This window comes from Neoarius graeffei, chromosome 22 (assembly GCF_027579695.1).
Source record: "Neoarius graeffei isolate fNeoGra1 chromosome 22, fNeoGra1.pri, whole genome shotgun sequence".
NCBI lineage: Eukaryota > Metazoa > Chordata > Actinopteri > Siluriformes > Ariidae > Neoarius > Neoarius graeffei.
Genome location: NC_083590.1, coordinates 7126012 through 7150754, shown reverse-complemented (window position 1 = coordinate 7150754; position 24743 = coordinate 7126012). Strand labels below are relative to the sequence as shown.

Sequence of the window (24743 nt, the reverse complement as noted above, 5' to 3'; positions counted from 1 at the left end):
GCCACAAGAGCCTGGCTTGACGAGACAGGAAGAGAGGGATAGAATATTGCAATTTATAAACTACTCCATAAATAATTAATTGATTAAATAAATCTATTTGGAACAACCTAGAAAAACTGGGCAACAACCTTAACCATCAACACATACACTCCACTCTATTCAGTAATCTCTCAGTATTCAGTTACCCTTATGAAAAAACTGCAATGTATAACATGAAAACTGCCATTTTTCTGTAGTGCTGTAATATTCCCACGTCTAAAATATTGCATTATGCAGTGTAATGCTGTAAAGTGCAGTATTTTTGTAGTCCATTTTTTCCGTGTGCAAAATATTGCTTTTACTGCAGAAGGCATGATAGTATACTGCAATACTACTGCAAAATAAAAACGGCAGATAGGCCTACTGCAGTACAACGCAGGGTGTTTTTCATAAGGGTACACATTTATTTTTTAATACGCCCTAATCATAAGATAAACGTGTACATGACACCAACCAAGGTTACCAAAAAGAAAGGACTGGAGTTGTTTTCGGGCATGCTTGTACAGTAAAAACATGGTCCTCGCGACCTCGCCTGTTCTGGAACTCGCATGGTGGAACAGAAACGAAAGCAAAGCACTATTTAATGCAACTGCTACGACATGTAAAAATAACAGTTGCTCATGATTCTCGTGTGATATAGAGTTAACGTTGCTTACTTCCATCACCTTAAAGTCCCTATTATCCTAAGTTAGTCCTAACGTTACTGCTTGCTTACCGGCTGCTGCTGTGCTACACTTCCCTCATTCTGTCCCTCGGCATCGGGTTCCCTTTCAAAAACCTCAAACTGGGACAATGTGGAGGCTACAGCAGTCCCTCCAGTGAACAGGTCTGTTATTTTTGAACATTTTGCTGCATCTGCTTCGAGCTGTTTAATTTTTTTCTCTCGCAGCCTCGCCGCGCCGCCTTTGCGTTTTTGGTTTCTCCATCCTTCCACAGGTAATCTACGAACCGGGCAAAATCTCGGCGAAGCTGATTCGGTGCAGGGAAGGGGCATGGGAAGGGTGGGGGTGCCAGAGCGCCGCTGATTGGTTCAGTCCACTGAAAATAGACCAATAGGGCACCGCGACTCTATATTATGCGCTGGACCGCCAGTTTCAAAGTAAAATTATTATTATTATAATTATTATTTAATTAATATCTTGGACCGTCAGGCCACTTGGACCGTTAGGCCACCGGGATTTTGCCCGGTACACCAGACGGCCTGTCCAGCCATATGTTGTTTTGATTTCCTGGTTTCTGAATTCCTAGTTCCTTTGATTCCGCCTTTGTTTGTGCCTACGATATTCTGTTTGTGCCTCGCCCGACCTACTGCTTGTTTATTGTTTCTCATTTATGCTTTCCGATTTGGACTGTTTACCTGATTGCACTTTTCTTAATAAATATCTTCTGCATATACAGTTAGGTCCATATATATTTGGACACTGACACAAATTTTGTTTTTTTTACCTGTTTACTGAAACATATTCAAGTTATAGTTATATAATGGACATGGACATAAAGTCCAGACTTTCAGCTTTCATTTGAGGGTATCCACATTAAAATTGGATGAAGGGTTTAGGAGTTTCAGCTCCTTAACATGTGCCACCCTGTTTGTAAAGGGACCAAAAGTAATTGGACAATTGACTCAAAGGCTATTTCATGGGCAGGTGTGGGCGATTCCTTCGTTATGTCATTCTCAATTAAGCAGATAAAAGGCCTGGAGTTATTTGAGGTGTGGTGCTTGCATTTGGAAGATTTTCCTGTGAAGAAAACATGTGGTCAAAGGAGCTCTCCATGCAGGTGAAACAAGCCATCCTTAAACTGCGAAAACAGAAAAAAACCCTGAGAAAGAAAGAAAGCACTGGTGAACTCATCAATGCAAAAAGATCTGGACACCAACAGAAGTCAACAGTGGTGGATGATCGCAGAATAATTTCCATGGTGAAGAGAAACCCCTTCACAACGGCCAACCAAGTGAACAACACTCTCCAGGAGGTAGGCACATCAATATCCAAATCTACCATAAAGAGAAGACTGCATGAAAGTAAATACAGAGGGTTCACTGCACGGTGCAAGCCACTCATAAGCCTCAAGAATAAAAAGGCTAGATTGGACTTTGCTAAAAAACATCTAAACAAGCCAGCACAGTTCTGGAAGAACATTCTTTGGACAGATGAAACCAAGATCAACCTCTACCAGAATGATGGAAAGAAAAAAGTATGGCGAAGGCGTGGTACAGCTCATGATCCAAAGCATACCACATCATCTGTAAAACACGGCGGAGGCAGTGTGATGGCTTGGGCATGCATGGCTGCCAGTGGCACTGGATCACTAGTGTTATTGATGATGTGACACAGGACAGAAGCAGCCGGATGAATTCTGAGGTATTCAGAGACATACTGTGTGCTCAAATCCAGCCAAATGCAGCCAAACTGATTGGTCGGCGTTTCATAATACAGATGGACAATGACCCAGAACATAAAGCCAAAGCAACCCAGGAGTTTATTAAAGCAAAGAAGTGGAATATTCTTGAATGGCCAAGTCAGTCACCTGATCTCAACCCAATTGAGCAGCATTTCACTTGTTAAAGACTAAACTTCAGACAGAAAGGCCCACAAACAAACAGCAACTGAAAACTGCTGCAGTAAAGGCCTGCCAGAGCATTAAAAAGGAGGAAACACAGTGTCTGGTGATGTCCATGAGTTCAAGACTTCAGGCAGTCATTGCCAACAAAGGGTTTTCAACCAAGTATTAGAAATGAAAATTTTATTTACAATTATTTAATTTGTCCAATTACTTTTGAGCCCCTGAAATGAAGGGATTATGTTTAAAAAATGCTTTAGTTCCTCACATTTTTATGCAATCATTTTGTTCAACCCACTGAATTAAAGCTGAAAGTCTGAACTTCGACTGCATCTGAATTGTTTTGTTCACAATTCATTGTGGTAATGTACAGAACCAAAATTAGAAAAATGTCTCTGTCCAAATATTTATGGACCTAACTGTACATTCATCTCCACCCGTCTCTGACAGGTATGGTAACCAGACATCCTGCTTTGTGACAGCTAGCACAAATCACTGTGACTTTAGTCACACTATCTACTTAAAGAATGATGCTGTAATTTTTATCCATTTATATTTACATTTAACACTGTTGGTCAGAAGGTATTGATTAATTTTCTATAACAGCAGCTCTGACAGTGGTGCAGCTGCATGTGACAAGTGTACATTCAAATACATTATGGTTTCTATAGCAACAGTTCTTTCACAGGGATTCATATGGTGAATGATCCACATGAAAAAGATTTTCAAAATCCTTGATGTGGTGAAGTTTGCTGGAAGGAGTTTCCAGTGTCAGCGCTCTGTAACAGTCAGAGGTGAAGTTGGAACTCATGTCGAGGACAGAGGAGTTCACGATTCCTCAAGGTTTTTGTTTTATTCACTTCAAGAGAGACAAGGCAAGGCAAGTCAAGTTTATTTATATAGCGCATTTCATACACAGTGGCAGTTCAATGTGCTTTACAGAGGTAAAGGCAAAACAGTAAACAATAAAAAATAAAATTACATAAAATAAAGGGGGAAGAAGAGAGAAAAATAAAAATATGAGAATTAAGCAGGGCGGCACGGTGGTGTAGTGGTTAGCGCTGTCGCCTCACAGCAAGAAGGTCCTGGGTTCGAGCCCCGGGGCCGGCGAGGGCCTTTCTGTGTGGAGTTTGCATGTTCTCCCCGTGTCTGCGTGGGTTTCCTCCGGGTGCTCCGGTTTCCCCCACAGTCCAAAGACATGCAGGTTAGGTTAACTGGTGACTCTAAATTGACCGTAGGTGTGAATGTGAGTGTGAATGGTTGTCTGTGTCTATGTGTCAGCCCTGTGATGACCTGGCGACTTGTCCAGGGTGTACCCCGCCTTTCGCCCGTAGTCAGCTGGGATAGGCTCCAGCTTGCCTGCGACCCTGTAGAAGGATAAAGCGGCTAGAGATAATGAGATGAGATGAGATGAGAATTAAGCAATAGTAGAAATAAAATAATAAAATGAAGTAAAAGTTCAGTAAAAAAACAGCAGAATAAAATGGAATAAAAGTTAAGTAAAGTTTAAAACATGCAAAGACTGTAAAAGTTAAGTAAAGTTTAAAACATGTAAAGATGATGACATTTATCAATTAGCAGAAAGTATCTGAGAACAGCTTGGTCTTTAGATTTGAATCTGCCAACAGCAGGAGCATTTTTGATGTCCTCTGGGAGTTGGTTCCATAACTGTACTGCATAGTAGCTAAAAGCTGCTTCACCACACTTTGTTTTAACAACAGGTTTTACCAGTAAATTTTGCTGCTGCGATCTGGTAGATCTGATTGGGTTAGGCCGCTGCAACATATCAGAGAGGTAATTGGGCCCTGTACCATTTAGAGATTTGTACACCAGCAGCAATGCTTTAAAGTCAATTCTGTAGCTTACTGGAAGCCAGTGAAGGGACCTTAGAATTGGAGTAATGTGCTCTGTTCTTTTTGTTCGTGTGAGAATCCTAGCTGCTGCATTTTGAATCACCTGAAGTCGTTTGATGGTCTTTTTTGGCAGGCCTGTGAAAAAGCCATTGCAGTAGTCAACCCTACTAGAGATGAAGGCATGTACAAGTTTTTCCAGATCATTTTTTGACATAAGTCCTCTTAGTTTGGAAATGTTTTTTAAGTGATAAAATGCCGATTTAGTGATTGCTTTCATGTGACTGTCAAAGTTTAGCTTGCTGTCAATGAAAACACCAAGATTTTTAACCATATCTTTTGTTTTAATCCCCTTTGTATCAAGAATAGTGGTAATCCTGAGTCTTTCATCTTTTTTCCTCAAATAAAATTACTTCTGTTTTATCTGTGTTCAGCTGAAGAAAATTTTGTGACATCCAGTTGTTGATTTGGTCGATACACTGGTAGAGACATTCAAGGGGGGCATAATCATTAGGTGATAGAGCAAAATAAATTTGGGTGTCATCTGCATAGCAATGATAGAAAATTGAGTTGTTCTTGATAATTTGTCCAAGTGGGAGCATATAAAGGTTGAATAGTAATGGTCCAAGGATCGACCCCTGGGGGACACCACAGGTCAAGAACATTGATGTTGAGGTACAATTTCCCATGGTAACAAAGAAGCTTCTATCTTTTAAGTATGATTTTAACCAATTGATAACTTTACCAGTCAACCCAACCCAGTGTTCAAGTTGATATAGCAGTATGTTGTGATCAACAGTATCAAAAGCTGCACTGAGGTCCAGTAACACCAGGACCGATGTTTTGCCTGCATCAGTATTAAGACGTATGTCATTTATAACTTTAATCAGCGCTGTTTCAGTGCTGTGACTGGCACGAAATCCTGACTGAAAGTTATCAAAGCAGCTGTTTGATATCAAGAAGGCAGTTAATTGATTGAAGACAATTTTTTCAAGGATTTTCCCAATGAATGGTAGATTTGATATTGGCCTGTAGTTGTTCAATACTGAAGCATCCAGATTATTCTTTTTAAGTAGGGGCTTTACAACAGCTTTTTTCAGGGACACAGGAAAAATGCCAGTCTCTAGGGATGTATTTATGATCTGAAGCACATCTGTAATTATGAGGTGAAGAAGAGACTTAAAAAAGTTGGTGGGCAGAATGTCCAATTCAGATGTTGAGGAACTGAGATTTTGTGCAGTTTTTTCAAGAGTCTCATAATCAATCAAACAAAATTCTGACATTGTGTTGAAATTGTCTGTCTGTGTCACTGGTGATTGCAGCTTTTCAGTTATTTGCAACTGAGATATACAGTGGGGCAAAAAAGTATTTAGTCAGTCACCAATTGTGCAAGTTCTCCCACTTAAAAAGATGAGAGAGGCCTGTAATTTTCATCATAGGTATACCTCAACTATGAGAGACAAAATGGGGGGAAAGAATCCAGGAAATCACATTGTAGGATTTTTAATGAATTAATTGGTAAATTCCTCGGTAAAATAAGTATTTGGTCACCTACAAACAAGCAAGATTTCTGGCTCTCACAGACCTGTAACTTCTTCTTTAAGAGGCTCCTCTGTCCTCCACTCCTTACCTGTATTAATGGCACCTGTTTGAACTCGTTATCAGTATAAAAGGCACCTGTCCACAACCTCAAACAGTCACACTCCAAACTCCACTATGGCCAAGGCCAAAGAGCTGTCAAAGGACACCAGAAACAAAATTGTAGACCTGCACCCGGCTGGGAAGACTGAATCTGCAATAGGTAAGCAGCTTGGTGTGAAGAAATCAACTGTGGGAGCAATTATTAGAAAATGGAAGACATACAAGACCACTGATAATCTCCCTCGATCTAGGACTCCATGCAAGATCTCACCCCGTGGGGCCAAAATGATCACAAGAATGGTGAGCAAAAATCCCAGAACCACACGAGGGGACCTAGTGAATGACCTGCAGAGAGCTGGGACCAAAGTAGCAAAGGCTACCATCAGTAACACACTACGCCGCCAGGGACTCAAATCCTGCAGTGCCAGACATGTCCCCCTGCTTAAGCCAGTACATGTCCAGGCCCGTCTGAAGTTTGCTAGAGAGCATTTGGATGATCCAGAAGAGGATTGGGAGAATGTCATATGGTCAGATGAAACCAAAATAGAACTTTTTGGTAAAAACTCAACTTGTCGTGTTTGGAGGAGAAAGAATGCTGAGTTGTATCCAAGGAACACCATACCTACTGTGAAGCATGGGGGTGGAAACATCATGTTTTGGGGCTGTTTTTCTGCAAAGGGACCAGGACGACTGATCCGTGTAAAGGAAAGAATGAATAGGGCCATGTATCATGAGATTTTGAGTGAAAACCTCCTTCCATCAGTAAGGGCATTGAAGATGAAACGTGGCTGGGTCTTTCAGCATGACAATGATCCCAAACACACCGCCTGGGCAACGAAGGAGTGGCTTTATAAGAAGCATTTCAAGGTCCTGGCCAGTCTCCAGATCTCAACCCCATAGAAAATCTTTGGAGGGAGTTGAAACTCCATGTTCCCCAGCGACAGCCCCAAAACATCACTGCTCTGGAGGAGATCTGCATGGAGGAATGGGCCAAAATACCAGCAACAGTGTGTGAAAACCTTGTGAAGACTTACAGAAAACGCTTGACCTCTGTCATTGCCAACAAAGGGTATATAACAAAGTATTGAGATGAACTTTTGTTATTGACCAAATACTTATTTTCCACCATAATTTGCAAATAAATTCTTTAAAAATCAGACAATGTGATTTTCTTTCTCATTTTGTCTCTCATAGTTGAGGTATACCTCATCTCATCTCATTATCTCTAGCCGCTTTATCCTTCTACAGGGTCGCAGGCAAGCTGGAGCCTATCCCAGCTGACTACGGGCGAAAGGCGGGGTACACCCTGGACAAGTCGCCAGGTCATCACAGGGCTGACACATAGACACAGACAACCATTCACATTCACACCTACAGTCAATTTAGAGTCACCAGTTAACCTAACCTGCATGTCTTTGGACTGTGGGGGAAACCGGAGCACCCGGAGGAAACCCACACAAACACGGGGAGAACATGCAAACTCCACACAGAAAGGCCCTCGCCGACCCCGGGGCTCGAACCCAGGACCTTCTTGCTGTGAGGTGACAGCGCTAACCACTACACCACCGTGCCGCCCTGAGGTATACCTATGATGAAAATTACAGGCCTCTCTCATCTTTTTAAGTGGGAGAACTTGCACAATTGGTGACTGACTAAATACTTTTTTGCCCCACTGTATTATGAGCAATATTCTGCCATATTTTATCAGTTTTACCTTTGAAGAAGGATGCAAACTCATTGCATTTATTAACTGAGAGAAATTCAGGTGCTAATTGTGGTGGGGGATTAGTTAGCTTCTCTACTGTTGAAAATAGCACACAGGCATTGTTCATATTCCTGTTGATGATGTTGGAGAAGAAAGACTGTCTTGCTTTACCAATTTCATAATTATATTTACAAAGCATCTCTTTCTGGATTTGATAATGGATGTGAAGTTTAGATTTGCGCCATTTTCTTTCAGTCTTCCTACATTCTCTCTTTAGCAGTTTAACAGCTGGGTATTGCTTCCATGGTGCTTTCTGCTTGTCATTGACTCTTTTGATTTTGAATGGAGCAATATCATCCATAATTTGGGTCATATTTGAATTAAAAATTTCCAGTAAGTCGTCTACAGAGTCTGACATTTTAGTTGAGCTCCGTGAGAGAGCTTGCTCAAAGAGAAGACATGTGTTGTCATTTATGACTCACCTGCCCATAGTCATTGAGTTGTTCTGAATGTGAGGGGACATAGAAACATCAAAGAAAACACAGAAATGATCAGATAAGGCCAGGTCAACAACAGTAGTAGAAACAGTAAGACCCTTTGCAATAACGAGGTCAAGGGTATGACCACGAGAGTGGGTCGGCCCCTGTACATGTTGTACTAGGTTGAAGTTATCAGTAAGTGCAAGTAGTTCTCTGGCATAAGTGCTTTCAAGATTATCTACATGCAAGTTAAAATCCCCAGATATAATAAGACAAACTCTAAGCAAATGACTGACAACAGTTCACCAAACTCTTCCAGAAAAACTTTGGCTGAATGTCTCGGAGGCCTGTAAATAGTTAATAACAATATGTTAGGAGAGCATGTAACAAGTGCACATAAGTGTTCAAAGGATGTAAAATCACCAAGTGAGCACTGTTTACATTGAAAAGAGGCTTTGAATATATTTGCGATCCCTCCATCTTTCCCATGTCAGGTAGCACTCATGAAATTAAAATTTGGGGGAGCTGCTTCAATAAGGGTGGTAGCACTCTTTGCTTGATCCAGCCATGTTTCAGTTAGAAGCAAAAAATCAAGATTGTGTTTGCAAATAAGATCATTAATTAAAAATGACTTGTTTGAAAGTGATCTAATGTTCAGAAGAGCTAACTTTGCAGAAAGTCTAGAAGCACTCTGATGCTGTTTTGAAACAGGAAGGAGACTAGACTGGTTTACCCCCTGGGTTAAATATGCTCTATGTTTTCTATTTCTTATCAACACAGGAATAGAGAATGGCATAGACATACTGGGTCCCAGCCTGTTTTCAAAACTACACCCAGTGCAGGGACCCACAGCACATCATACAAGACTCTCTGTATATTCCATGAGGTTGGGAGGGGGAAGGATTGGAGATGTCATGTATTTTTTAGATGGTGCAAAGGACTGGTAGCCAGCTGAAAGTCCTGGGTGAACACAGTTCAGTCTGTTGGTTGGTTTTCGATGAACTGGGTACACTGCTTGTCACGAATGATTTGAGAGAAATGGAGAGAAGCTGGTGAGGGAATGTCTGTTTATAGCTGCTATAAGGTGTCCATGACAACAGGAATGAACTTTTACAGCACTAACTGTAACTCTAACCTGATAAACAGTATGATGTGGGGTTCTGTGATACTTGCTGTGGTGTCAGAGGAATAAAACACTTCAGGACATGCTGTTATAGGAGCTGAGATGATGTGACTTCACACAGAGTGTTAACTATTTCAATGAGAGTTTCAACAAAACACACCCCATCAGGACAAACTAAAGAAGAACCAGAGGAAGGAGATCTTCAGTCAGAGTTGAGAAAGCTGAACGTCTCATTTACAGGCTTCATGCACCACAAACGTGCAAAGAAAGTGCAGGACAGTCAAATGACAAAGATGCAAATACTGAGCATTGGTCTGAGAGGATGAGAGAAAGAAGAAGAAATGAACTCGAGCTATTGTGAAGATTTTTCAGCAGGGAATAAAGTGAATGAATGAGTGTGTTATTTCACGCTGGGGCTCTTTTATAGGACTCAGGTGGATGTAATTTTACTGTTTATGTTAGGGGTAGTGGAGGTGTGGTGAGAAGGATCCACAAGCAGAACACAGACAGTAATCCAATAAATAAGGTGCTTTAATCCAGGGAAAAGGCCGTGGCAAAAACGGAACAAAAAACAAATGGCAAAAAATAGTCCAGGTAAAAAGAGACAAAAAACAACAACAACAAACCCCCCCCCCCCCCCCCACACACACACGAGACAGACAAGGACAAAAACGCTACAGCAAAAAACCATAAACAAGAAAAAACCCTAAACACAAAAACCATGAACTAGAAAAACCCTTAGTGGAAAAACCTTAAACTAGAAAAATAGCTTGAGCAAAAGCCATGAATCGGCCCAGTTTAAGTGGGGGTTGTGCTGCATTGACCAGGGTAATCCTAGAATGACGGGTACGTGGGGGTTGTTCATGATGTGGAGTTGGATGGTTTCAGAGTGGTTGCCAGGAATCCTCAAGGTGAGTGGGGCGGTAAGGTGGGTGATGGTGGTCAAGCCGGTGCCATTGAGTGTCAGGACTGTGACAGGGACATCGAGGGCGAGTAGCAGAATTCCCAGATGCTTGGCAGTGGCAGAGCAGATCAGGGTCCTGTCTGCCCCAAATCAACAAGAGGCTGGAGATGGTGATGCTGGTTGCCGTGGATGACGATGACAGGGAGTAACGGTTGATCAGCGGGGGGGCTGGTTCCGAGTGTTGCCCACCAGGGCCCCTTGATTCACTGGTGTTCTCGTTCCCTTTAGCGGGCAGGCTCGGCAGATGCGTCCTCGCTGACCGCAGTAGAAACAGGCCCCTGTGCTCCACCGGCACTGTCGTTCCTCCGCTGACACCCGTACCCGGTCTACTTGCATGGGTCCGACGGATGAGGCGGAGAGGAGGTGAAGCTGGGGCGGGTCTTCTTGCTCCTCCATTGCTGGAACCGGGCGTTGATACGGTTGGCGAGGTCCATGAGACTGGAAAGGTCCAATGGCAGTTCCCGCGATACCAGTTCATCCTTAATGGTGTTGGACAAGCCATGCAGGAACATGTCGACCTGGGCGCTCTCATTCCAACCGCACGATGCAGCCAACGTCCGGAACTCGATGGCGTAGTCCGAGGTAGACCGGGACCCCTGCCACAGCTCCATGAACACTTTAGCTGCCTCCCAGCCTGACAGTTCGAAAGTTCGCTTCATTTCCTCGGAGAAATCCTTGAAACAGGAACAAAAAGGTGCATCGGCGTTCCAGACCGCTGTTCCCCACTCTCTGGCCTTGCTGGTGAGGAGCTTGATTGTATATGCTACCCGGGAGCATTCTGTGGGGAAGGCCAGAGGTTGCAGCTCTAGGATCAAAGAGCATTGAGATAGGAACGATCTGCAAGTACCTGGTTCTCCATCATAGGGCTGAGGCACTGGAAGTCTGGGTTTGCAGAGAGGAGCTGAAGTAGAAGACGGCTGGGCAGGGGTAGGCACAGCTTGATAGCGCTGCATCTGTGTGGTGAGGAAATTGAGTGAGTTGGACAGGGTGGTGAGGTTCTGGGTGATCTGCTGGAGGTTTTGTTGATGGGTCCCGAGGAGAGTCCCTTGCTGCTGGATGACTGTTCTCAGACAGGTGAGTTCCGCTGGATCCATGTTGGCCAGAATGTACTGTTAGGGGTGGTGGAGGTGTGGTGAGATAAGGATCCACAAGCAGAACACAGACAGTAATCCAATAAATAAGGTGCTTTAATCCAGGGAAAAGGGCATGGCAAAAACAGAACAAAAACAAATGGCAAAAATAATCCAGGTAAAAAGAGACAAAAAACTTGACAAAAACATGAGACAGACAAGGACAAAAACACTAGAGCAAAAAACCATAAACAAGAAAAAACCCTAATTGCAAAAACCATGAACTAGAAAAAACCCTTAGTGCAAAAACCATAAACTAGAAAAATAGCTTGAGCAAAAACCATGAAATGCAATAAAGGCACAGAAACAGCTAGAATAGCGAAACGAGATGTTCTGGCAAAGTCAGGGTCTGAGAACGGCTTATTTATACACTGCAGAGAGAACCAGGAAGTGAAGTGCAGGCTAGATGGAATTCTCATCCCGGATCCGGATTAGCGCTGACCTGGGAGATAAGTAATCTCCGGAGTGGAAGTTCAGGGCGGAGCATGATAGTTTATTCATTTAGATCTTGATTAGAAGATTCAATATCTGTCAACATGTAGAGTCCTATCAGGAGTAAGGGTAAAGCCCCTCTCACCCCATCTCTCAAACAAACAAACAAACTGAGTCTGATTAGCACAGTGCTAACTATGCTTTAGTAGCTGACTAGGCTAGCTGAAGTTGTTTAGCACTTTAAGGTTACTAGTAATAGCATTTTTTAATCACTATTATGTTGAATAAATTATGAAAATAGTTTATAAAGATAGAAAAAAACATAAACAGGACAAATACTTTTCACTTTATCACAGACTTCTGTGACAAACACTGTTCTGCATTTGAACAACACACCCTTACCATTTACAGTCAGGGGAACGTGTGTGTGTGTGTGTGTGTGAGCGAGAGAGAGAGAGAGAGAGAGAGAGACCACCTTTGTAAGAAGTGAGACATTTGAGAATTAGCAGTGGGTAGGACCTGAAGAAGAAGAAAAGCACCATTGTAGCCAATGCCTAAACACACACACACACACACACACACACACACACACACACACACTTCTATCTTTGTCAGGACTCTCATTGACATAATACATTCCCTAGTCCCTTACTCTAATCTTAACCATCACAGCTAAATCCCTAACCCTAACCCCTTATCCTAACCCTGACCCTAACCCCACCCCTAAGCCTAAGCCTACCCTAAAACTAACCTCACCCCTAACCCTTTATTCGAACCCTAACCCTTTATCCTAACCCTAACCCCACCCCAAAACTAACCCCAACCCTTACCCCTTATCCTAACCCCACCCCTACCCTAACCCTACCCCTACCCAAACCCTAAGAAGAAGAAGATGAAGAACAACTTTATTCATCACACACTTGGGAAATTCCTCTTTGCATTTAACCCATCTGAAGCATTAAAACACACACATGCACACACACATGAGCAATGAGCACACACACATACCCAGAGTAGTGGGCAGCCATGCTAACAGCGCCCGGGGAGCAGTTGGGAGTTAGGTGCCTTGCTCAAGGGCACCTCAGCCCAAGGCCATCCCATAACCTAACCGCATGTCTTTGGACTGTGGGGGAAACCGGAGCACCCAGATGAAACCCACACAGACACGGGGAGAACATGCAAACTCCACACAGAAAGGCCCCCACCGGCCGCTGGGCTCGAACCCAGAACCTTCTTGCTGTGAGGCAACTGTACTAGCCATTACACCACTGTGCCACCCACCCCAAAACTAACCTCACCCAAACCCCTTATCTTAAAGGCCCCATGGCATGAAATTTTCACTTTCTGAGGTTTTTTAACGTTAAAATGAGTTCCTCTGACCTTCTTAAGTCACCCCAGTGGCTAGAAATTTCATAATGTGTAAACCAAACTATGCCCAACATTTGAGAATGGCGCGTCAAAACGGCGCGTTGATAAACTCTTCCCTTGCCTACGTCAGCAAGGGAGATGATCCCCACGCCCCCCCTCTGGATTCCCACCCACTGTATGGATTGCCCGCCCAGCTCAAAAGTTGCCACCAAACATGGAAGTTGCGCTGTACATGGATGTGACAACACAGAAAGGAGTCTGTTTTTACTGCCGACGGGAGAGCCCCTGAAGACGCAGTGGCTTAATTTTATTTACTCCAATAATACGCCGTCGAGTCTACCTAAGACGGTGTATGTTTGTCGGAAGCATTTTCCTGATGAATGTTTCCACAACTTGGGACAGTACAGGGCAGGTTTTGCACATCAACTGTCACTGAAGCCTGGGTCCGTACCAAGCATCCCTGCCGCATCAGCCACAAACAGCGAAAAAGTAAGTGTATAACTGTTAAGTCGTTTTGCCGTGTTTTAAAATCGGTGCCACGTTAGCCTTGCAATGGCTACATTAGCTGTGCAGCTAAGCGCTTCCTGCAGTTAGCCAGGTACTCTGCGCTACAAAACCAAAAAGCATGCAGCATGCTCTGTTATAATAGCCAATCAAAACAGTTTTTACAAAGACACCCACATTCTTTTTTTAAGTCACTCGTTCATTTTATTTGTTTGTTCAGTAAAAACCCAAACATTTGTTGAATTTATTTTATTTCCTCGCGTCGCACCTTAATGATGTCAGCGCGCGGTATTTTTCCCTTCGCGGTTTGTTCCTTCTCTCTCGCCATAGTAAGACACCCACATTCGCTTGTTCTGACCCACTGGAGGTAGCGTCACAGTGCTGTTAGCCAATCAGAGGTAACATGTTTACATGTCATGAATATTAATGATAAGACCCGCCCCCACCCTCTACCCTTCCCTGCCTCCTGCTTCTCATTAGCAAAACGACGCACTGGGAAAAGCGCTGAAATGGCGCTTTCTCCCAGGAGGCTATATCTACGTGCCGAGGGTTCATTTTGAGAAAGGCTGCGGATATAACATCCGGAAACCTCCACGAGCCTGTTTAAAGCATCAACAAACCACCATGCCATGGGACCTTTAAACCTAACCACTTATCCTAACCCTACCCATAACCCCACCCCAACCCTACTCATAACCCTAATCCATTGTCCTAACTCCACCCCAACAATAACCTCACCCCTAACCCTTTATCCTAACCCTAACCCCACCCCAACCCTAATTGAAACCTCATTCTAACCTGACTACTAAAACTCAAGGCCAATTTATGCTGACAACCCAGTCCTCGCAGACGGTGTCGCAGATAGTGTCTGCGTAGCCCCCCCACCTTCGCAGACGCTCTGCGCACACCTCCCAAAAATTGTGACCACCGCAGAAGCCTCGCAGACAGCGTCGCAGACAAGAGGGCTCTGATTGGTCCACTCTACATCCGCTGTACACGCACTTCCGCTTCACTACTTTCCCAGTTTGTTTTGTTTTCACAACCGGCATTTTTAAAAACATGAGCGAAGATGGAGCAGCATGAAGAGCGGTTGATTGAGGAAGTACGTACATCTATACGACTCCAGTTCTAGTCATTATAAGTAACCGGAGGATTAACACTCCACTAACCACACCCACCAACTACTCCTAGCGACTTCGCGCCCCCTTGTGTTGTGCCGGTGAATAACATCGTGCACGCCTATAACTCCCAGCTCAACAATAAATTACAACTGTCTGCGAAAAGCTGTCTGCGAAAGCCTTGTCGCAAGAGCATGCAGAGGCCTTCAGTCTTCACCCTCAGACAGTTCTTTGGAGAAGTGAGGACCAGACAAAATGTCCTCACTTCCCAAAAAATGTATTCTGGTCCTCAATATGTAGTAAATACACACACACACACACACACACACACAAGGGAAAGTTGTCTTTTACTGTAGGTGATTGTGGCATTAATTATAAACATTTTTAATGAATTTCACAATAAATTCACACTATCTCAGTGTCATGCTTGTTTTTATAGTTTATAGTAACAACCACAAAAGCGGCTATAAACAGTCGTTCCTTCAGCAGGCTCTCTTTCTTCTCTCTGTAGACTTTAACAAGACAAAAAAAGGTCAGGTTGCAATTAAATAAACACACTTTTTCTCAAAGAAAGCAAGGAGAGTGTACAGTTTTGCACTTACGTTACTGAAATCATATGAGCTGAATTTGTGATTTAGCAGAAGATGTAAAAGGAACAGAGTAGAGGACCAAGGCATCCATTACATCAATAAGATGTATAATTTTCCTTTGCGTTCTCCACTTCTTCTCCAAACTAATGACACACTGTTATGAAGCATGTCAGTCAGGGAAAGACACACACACTGATGATTGGGAAGGCTGTGGGAGCGTCAGCTGATTAGTGGGCATGTGTGACGCGCCACCTTCAAAAAGGAAACAGGTGACCATACTGGGTGGCGTTCTCTGAGATGGCAGCTTTCCCAAGCTGACTGCATGTGTCTGGAAGTAGGCCCTGAGGACTTTGTTTCATTTTGGATTATTGTCATCTACACAAATAAAACTTGAACTGTGAGAACCGCCGGAGCTTTGGCTGGCCACTTGTCGTAGCGAGTGCGCATTTGTTGGCACTTGCAGTAAGCTGCTCTCCTGTGGCCTTTCAACTTTAGTGGCAAACATCATGCCAGCCATTACAAGTTACATCCAGGTCCTAGCTAACTGTTAGTTTAAAACCCCTAGACAGATTACTTTGATAGGTAATTTAGCTTTGTATCCCATTTGTTTCATAGTGTCTTGGTAGGCATTTGGTATTCTGGGGAGGATCTGGCTATGTCCACAGATGTCATTACAGTTTGCACTGGGAAAACCAGCTATATTTTGGTTTGAGCTGGGAAACAACCTTTCAGGTTCTGAATCAATTTATTTTTGGTCAAAATTCTCTGAAAGGTTCAGAAGTTAATACGTGAATAAGAACAGAACCCGTCCCCTGTTGGTTGTAAAGCAGTAATTGAGAAGTTCTGTATGGTTAAACAAGTGGTATTCCCAATCTAGTCACATTTGTTCCCGTAGCTATAAAACACAAAGGTATCCTGTTTTCTTTCCTGGTCATGAAATAAACCGAGGTGTGTTAATGGGAGAATTGGGTTAGTTGCTAAATAGTGTTACTGGGGTAATGTCAGAATGCGGTGGTGTGAGATGAGTGCAGCGATGTGAGACGGTGTCATACTGCAGGGCAAAGCTTCATTTGATTATAGGGCTGAGTGAGAGCTAGGGCTGAGTGAGAGCTTGGTGTCAGGAACCACCAAGAACAGAAACCAAGAACAAGAAGAAATACCGAACTGGAAACTCTGTACAACTCTGCTCAGGAGAGATGTGTGGCGTTGATTTGGATTTTTGGCATTTTTTTAAGCAAGTTCTTTACAGGCAACATACATGGTAAAGAGGAGTGAAGTATACAGTCTAGTGTCTTGTTTGTGAGCTTTCTCTCTCTCTCTCTCTCTCTGGGTCTCTCTCAGGATGAAAGTGAGAAGGCACCGGCGCTTCCTGCTCTGCACAGCTGGAGTTTGTTTCCTCTCTCTGTTGTATTGCTATAAAACTCTCCATCAGGAAACTCTGCTGCTGAGACTGTCCACCTACAGCTCACGACTGTCAGGATTCAGCGGTCTCCTCTGGCAAGACACACCCACTGGATATCTCCTTCCTGACACGTATAAGCCAAAGGTAATAAAGCTGCAGACAAATCGTGAGAAGATAAAAATCAGACTCACTGTAAGAAAAAAGTAAATTTCTCTTGACAGAATCAAAAAGAATCATGCGTTGCTCAAAATTCTCAGAGATACAGGAACTAGACTGTACTTTTCATTGTTGCTTGTGAGATACCATCAAGGGTACACCTTTGTGTCTTTAGTATATATAATTTACCTTTAAAAATAACTTAAAGCATATAATTAGACCTTTAAAGTTTTAATAGTTAAAGATACACCCAGTTTTATAGTAGAGTCACTAAACCTCCAGTCCAAGTCCAGTCTTGAGTTCCCAGTGTTCAAGTTTGAGTCAAGTCCAAGTCATTAAAAAAAATTTCAAGTCGAGTCCACTATTGATCTGAGGGCCCGTTTACACGAGGACGCTGTCGGGTAAAAACGATTAAATATTTTATCAGAAGTGCCTTTCGTTTACACGAGGACGGCGTTTCCGAGGCTGAAAAACGGATAAAATTGAAAACGCCTTCCAGAGTGGATAAGTTAAAAACGGCCCCCGTTGCATATCCATCTAAACTACCCAATACGCGAAACACTGCTCGGATCTGCTCACGTCGGGTACGCGTTTACGTCATACATATGTCATATACTGCACATGCCAGCCCGGGAAGTAAGAAAGTAAGTAAAAAAGTAAGAGCATGTCTGATTACATCGATCCAACGGACCTTCAAGCTGCTCTGTGTTTTAATGCAGTAGATGTGTTTTCCTGCTCACCCGCCCAGCTGGAGCTCCTCAGTTTGGTGTCGCCAAGTTACACACACACGCACGCGCGCACACGCGTGTGCGTGCACGCGCGTGCCGCCTATTCAAGCCGCTCGTGAAACCATTTTTTTAAAAATAAATTTTCATACATACTCAGTATTAATTAATTTAATATGTATATGTGATAATTATATGTGATTAATGTATAATTAGTATTTACCCGCCATCATGTCATCATTCATATGGACCGCAATGGAAATAAGTTTTAAACTTTCTTGCGTTATCCATGTACAACTAGTGTATATTTTCCATATTGTATTTATTATATCATGTATATACATTGGTTTACTAAATAAACAAAAAAAATAAAAAATAAAAATAAACCCGAGACTGAAAACAAAACTAGCAGCCGAACGGATTTATTTTGCTGAGATGGACACTGCCTTTTCTCTTCTTCACCGAAACAAGAGTGAGTGTTACTTAATAAAGGCAGATTAAAAGAGTTTCGCTTTGCTCCTGCTCCTCCCTCGAGCACTACAGTACCTCAGCCGGACCGGTGTTCTGTAAAGTTATCCTAGCAAGTTCTCATACAGACCGTTTTATTATTCAAAACAAGTCATTACAAATTATTTGACTCGGCCAAAGACTCGACCAATACGCACAAAACATAAAAATCGGCAAATGCGTGAAATTCTCACCGATTTTCTATCAGCCCAGCTGATCGGTGGGACAAAACTACTGTTGAATTTTCCTACCCTCCTGGATTTCGCGCATGCGTAGTAGACTTGGTAGGATAACTTGACAGAACAGCAGCGCAGATGTGCAGATCAGACAAGACAGAAGACGTTGCGCATGCGTGCAGACATAGCGGAGACATTTATGCGTCACCGTATAGACGCAGATTTCCTCCTTGAAAATGGTCGTGTAGACGCGGAAAAAAGTGAGAACGAAAACGGACTTTTGCGTTTTTGTTTTATACCGTCCCCGTGTAAAGTGGGCCTGAGTCGAGTCCAAGAACAAGACTCCAACCACACCATTTGATGGTGGCTGTTGCTGCCTTTATGTGAAAGCATCTCTGCTACTGTGTTGGACTAACGTTACTACTCAACTGCCCCATTTTAGTTAATAGACTACAGATAAAAAGCTTGTTCATCACTTAGCAAGCCCCGCCCACTATCAACAGGGCAAATAACATGAGAGAGGGTTAACACTCGTGAGTTCATTGCTCAGCAAGCCCTGCTATCAACAGAGCAATGAACATAGCGTGTCACTTCCTTCTCTGGATGGAGTCTGGCCAAATGGTGATTGAAGTTCGAGGTTGTCCCCGTCGTCTCCTCGATAGTTCTACATATGGAACACATAGCAGTGCATTTTTTCCCACTGCACGAGAAGTCTGTATAAGCAAAGCGGACAATCCTAGCAGCGTTCTCTCCAGGCATTTTAGTGCCATTAACATTAGTTTGTTCCTGAACATGACGTATGAACAGGTGAATGTGCATTCTCTTGCACAAAATTAGTATAAAAATTAATGTAGCTATAAATATCTTACACCAAATTATTATGGCATGTTACAAAAAATAACAAAAAAACCTGAGTCCTCGTCTCCAATTTACAAGTCTGAATGCAGTTAATGCACGAGTCCGAGTCCAAGTCATCAGTGCTCAAGTCCAAGTCAAGTCACAAGTCCTTAAAATTAGGGCACGAGTCGGACTCAAGTACTACAAGCCTAGGAACACCACATGCACCTCACCTGGTAAAAGATAATTATCCATCCCTCCATCCGTTATCTGTAGCTGCTTATCCTGTTCTACAGGGTCACAGGCAAGCTGGATCCTATCCCAGCTGATTATGGGCGAGAGGCGGGGTACACCCTGGACAAGTCACCAGGTCATCACAGGGCTGACCAGGGACGTGCACAGGATTATAGAGGGGCAGGGGCTCAAAGTCAGAAAAAGGGCAGCAAGTGCATGATTTTTTGTCCCGGTCCTTTCCAAAATATGGAAATGTAGAATTAAAATTAACGTACTAATAGGAAGGTAAGTACTTAGCTATGTGTCCTGTGTTGGTGAAAGTGATATGCAATTTCCATTTCTTTTGTGTCAGCAAAATTGTCACTCACATTATCATAGGCTTGGAAGACATGCAAAGCAATAAAACAGTGGTGCATTATTAGGCTTTTTTATTGTTAAAGATTTCACATTGAACAGTGAAACCTGAACTTTGAACAAATAAGTAAATAGCCCAGTGGACAAAATGATAAAAATCAGTCCTTCCTCTCATAAGATAGAAGCCTAACATTCCAGGGGCCTTAAAGCAGTAACCTTCTGGGGGCCATGTCCCTGTAGATATTAATGACCTCATTGTGATTTATGGGTATGTCTTTTTCAATCGAGAGGAGAAGGAGATCAGAGAGCCTCTCTTCTTTGCATAGGCTTCTGAGTACATTTTTCACAAGCTTTTGTTTTTTTCTGAAACATAACCCACATTTGATTTAAGCACGTTGTGGAAGAGGTCGACGACTAGTTATATATACACAAGAGGAGAATGTAAGATTCCCGACGATATATGATACTTGCATGTAGACCGAAGCACGGCTGAGGCAATCGATTGTGAACAGTAACAGGTCAGGTCACGTCAGTTAACAAGCAGATTATTAAACTACAGAGACTTAAATTACTCGCACAAATGTCAGTAGCCCTACAAACGCCCAAATGTCATGTACATACAGTTTGAAAGGGCGAACTGTTAGACCATAACTCACATGTTCAAGCTGCCTCACTGTCTGTCTCCTCTGTTATCATTGTGGCAGCGCGCGCAGCGGCTTCTTCCCTCTCACTCAGTCCGCACGCCCCCTCTCTCTAGCCGCGCGCCCCCTCTCTCTGTCCACGTGCGCCCTCTCTCTGGCCGTGCTCGAGCGGAGCAGCAATGGACAGAGAAGCGGCAGCTCAACGCACACAACCACCCCGGATTACAAGAAAATTGGTAGATTGCCATGGAGTTTTTGTACCGCCGTTGTTTTAAACTTCTAACAGGACTGTATTATTTATTATTAGGATTATTATTATTATTATTTTAAAAGGGCAACATTTAATTCGAGGCAAAAAGGGCAGGGGCTCAAGCACCCCTAAAGCCCTATGTGTGCACGTGCCTGGGGCTGACACAGAGACAAACAGCCATTCACACCTACAGTCAATTTAGAGCCACCAATTATCCTAACCTGCATGTCTTTGGACTGTGGGGGAAACCGGAGCACCCAGAGGAAACCCATGCAGACACAGGGAGAACATGCAAACTCCACACAGAAAGGCCCTCGCCGGCTGCTGGGCTCAAACCCAGGACCTTCTTGCTGTGATGCAACAGTGCTAACCACTACACCACCGTGCCACCCAAAAGATAATTAATAAAGGAATAAAAGATTGACATTTGATGGTACCACTCTAACAACAAGGAAAGTACTTTCTTTGGTTTATTTTTGACAGTGTACCAAGTGTACTTAGCCTCCTAAAAGTATTCCACTTGCAAACCTTTCTACTCGGGAAATGCTGTTCAAGATAGAACATTCCCCCTTTAGGACCACTGAAGAACCCGAAGGGCTTCTGGCAACTGAAATGTGTCCAGGATGTGTAATTATCTTCATTGGACCAGTTTTACTTTCCACATTTCTTTTTCCAGATGTGTTAAAAACTCCACTTAAAAACAGATCATACTTATAAATCATAAAACATCCACAGTTAAAATAAAGGAAGTTTATTTTAGCAAAATAAAGGAAATAAATGCTGTAGTTTGTGCCTTGGTTTGTTATCATTGTTTTCTGTGCTCCAAAATCAGGTGGCTTCTTCTTCTTCTGATTTTCTAACATTAAAACAATTGAAAAGGCACCTTTGATCTAAAATGATCTTTTAACCACAAAAAGATTGTGTCTAGAGGATTTTTTTTAGATGATGGACATATATCATTAGTTGTGTGAGAAATCTGGATCTTCTGTACAATACTACATCTATTGAAATTGTCCATCAATCCGATTAGGCCTGTGGTGTTTCCTAGACAAGGTGAATTCCTGAAGCACCTCGGAAGCATGGTAAAATATCTTGAGAATTTTCTCCTTGATTTTCTGCTAGACATTCAAAGACTTTGAATATTCACTGGTGTGGGTTTTTCGTATTTTTCCAGAACCCAGCAGAAGAATATTTGCTCCGGCTAAACCTCTCAGGTCCACATGAAGAATTTCATCAACGAAAATACATTCTGCAAGATGATCCCAAATCCTACTTCATCCACACTGAGACAGGAATGATGTGCTTCATTGAAGGGACCGAAATGGAATCAAATCCACCTGAAGATGCCTTGGTTGGTGAACCTCAAAGTGTGCTATTGGAGCACCATGGGAAAAATGAAACCATTCCACAAGATCATGCAGTCATTTTGGCGAAGAAAGTGTCAAATTGTGTTTGCCGCCAAGGTTGGCATGGCCCCAACTGTGGCATTCCAACAGTGGTGCAACACTCAAATCTTCCCACCAAATCACACCTGAAGCCTAGGAAGGTTCCACGTCGAATTATAAATGCTATCAACATCAATCACGAGTTTGACATGCTGCATGCTAGATTTCATGAACTAGCAGATGCCGTGGATGTCTTTCTGGTGTGCGAGTCAAGCTACACTGCCTATGGTGATGCGAAACCCCTGACTTTACTTCATCTCCTCCTCAATGGAACTTTCAATTACATAAAGCACAAAATCATTTACATCCTTCTGGACCATTTCCCCAAAGGCGGCCGCACCAACGGCTGGATTGCAGATGACTACCTGCGTACCTTCTTGTCCAAAAGTGGGTTGCAAAGGGTTCAGGGTCTGAGATCTGATGATGTGTTCCTTCTGGATGATGCAGATGAGATTCCACTTCGGGAAGGAATTCTTTTCCTCAAATTCTATGATGGTTGGACAGAACCATTCGGGATTCACATGCGGAAGTCCTTGTATGGATTTTACTGGAGGCAGCTGGGAACGTTGGACGTTTTATCCGGATGCACCATACGCATGCTTCTTATGGTCTATAAAGGGGACGGGATTCTGTTACGACGACGGAATTATTACACCATGCCAGGTTTCCGGGAGTATGAAAAGACGTCAGGACAGGTTCTAATGCCCTGGTCTATCGGAAGCCCGGTTCACTATGCAGGATGGCATTGTTCATGGTGCTTCACACCAGATGGAATTTATTATAAACTGATTTCTGCACAAAATGGAGATTTTCCTCGCTGGGGGGACTTTGAGGAGAAGCGGAAACTGAGTTACATTCGGGAGTTAATACGAACTGGTGGCTGGTTTGATGGGTCAGTCTCAAGCTATCCTCAAACAGACCCTAAAGAGCACTTGTTTGCTCCCAAATATCTGCTGGATAATTATGAGAAGTATCGCTATTTACTAGAGAATCCATATGCTAAAGAGTAAAAATGAGCAGCAAAACATGACATCATGTCTACCTGATGGCTGGAATTTATCTTTGGTCAAGTAATTGAACCCTGCAAAGTCATTTTATTTTGTTGGTACTTTGATGCTTTATTACTGAAACACTGATCCTGAAAATGGGAACACAATATTTTTAAAAGTAAATGAAAGCTAGTCAGAGTCATCATGCTGGAGGACTCCAACAGTGGATTCTAACTTGAGAATACAATCAAAACACTTCCAATATCCCAACTATGGAGATGCAACAAAACCTTTTCTCACATTTCTTCCAGTTGGAGTGTCAGTATTTTCCAGATAGTGAATAAATATATCCAGTTCTTCCACTATTTTGAAAGCAATACACACAGGAAGTGAGAACATGGTCTTCAGATTGAATCTCATATCAGGACTAACTTTATTGTAACCAGAATCAGAATCACAAACTAAAGGTGTCCTTATGGAATGTATTGCCTCCCATATGCAGATGATATACTGCTGCTTGTAAGCTCTCATGCATATCTAAATGTTTTAGTCTAACTTCATGTTTGTTCTTTATTTTGTAAAATATTCTGCATGAGCCACAAAATGGTTCCAGTGCAGAACAACTCAGAAGAACTTTAACCCAATGAACATGAATAACATTAATAACTTAATGATTAGATAATTCATCATCTGCCCTGTGTTAATTAATAAACAGGTCTAAGTTTCCCCAAAGCATTGCAGCACAAAGATTATCATTAAATGGTAGAGTGAGCAGCACAATGACTGCTTTCTTTCCTAGTTAAGATGCTCTTCATGTTAAGAGGCTTTTGGGAAACCCACTGCTGGTCATTAACTTTGGTGATATTAAACTGATGCTTTTAAGCTGATGGATAACCAGCTAATCAGGAAGCATCTCAGCAAAAATAACTGGCTATTAGTTAGTTAACTTCTTCTATAGCTTCCTTATTAGCACATCTGGCCATAAGGCATCGTCTGTCATCCACAATTCAGTTAAATCATATCTCCTCTGTCAGTTCTCCACGGATTTCCATTCCGATTGTTTTGTTTGAAAGAACTCGTCACTTCACACAAAACTTGGTCATTGTTTTGTCAAAATTTTTTGCTAACAAGTTAGTAATTAGGCCAAATTAACAAATTTTCCTGGGCACTCACTAGAATTGTATCTCCTCTCTCATTTCTCACCCAATTTCAGTTCTGCTCAATGTTTTGGTTCAATCTTCCCTTGAGGCACAAAACTTGGTTGGTTGGTTGTTGATTTTCCTGTTCTAAACAATTTGTTTTCAACTTTATTTATTTTCAGTTAAATTGTGTCTCCTCCCTCAGTTCTCACTGGATTTCAGTTCTGATTGTTTTATTTTAAAGAACTCAACCTTCTGCACAACACTTGGTCACTGTATTGTCAATTCTTTGCTAACAAATTAGTAATTAGTTCAAATTAAATTTTCTTCTGACTAGAATTGTATGTCCTCTCTTACACTACGTTCAGACTGCAACCTGAAAC

At 42.6% G+C, this 24743-nt stretch overlaps 1 protein-coding gene across 1 annotated transcript in view; it reads left to right on the top strand.

Moving 5' to 3' along the window:
• The window catches only part of mgat3a (beta-1,4-mannosyl-glycoprotein 4-beta-N-acetylglucosaminyltransferase a), a 36054-nt gene extending 12474 nt beyond the window's left edge, over positions 1-23580 (top strand). The window contains exons 2-3 of the mRNA XM_060904284.1: positions 16847-17051; positions 21962-23580. Coding sequence (XP_060760267.1) covers positions 16847-17051; positions 21962-23242 — 1486 coding nt within the window. The 3' untranslated portion in view covers positions 23243-23580. The remainder of the gene's footprint in view (positions 1-16846; positions 17052-21961) is intronic.
• Positions 23581-24743: the final 1163 nt, after the last annotated feature.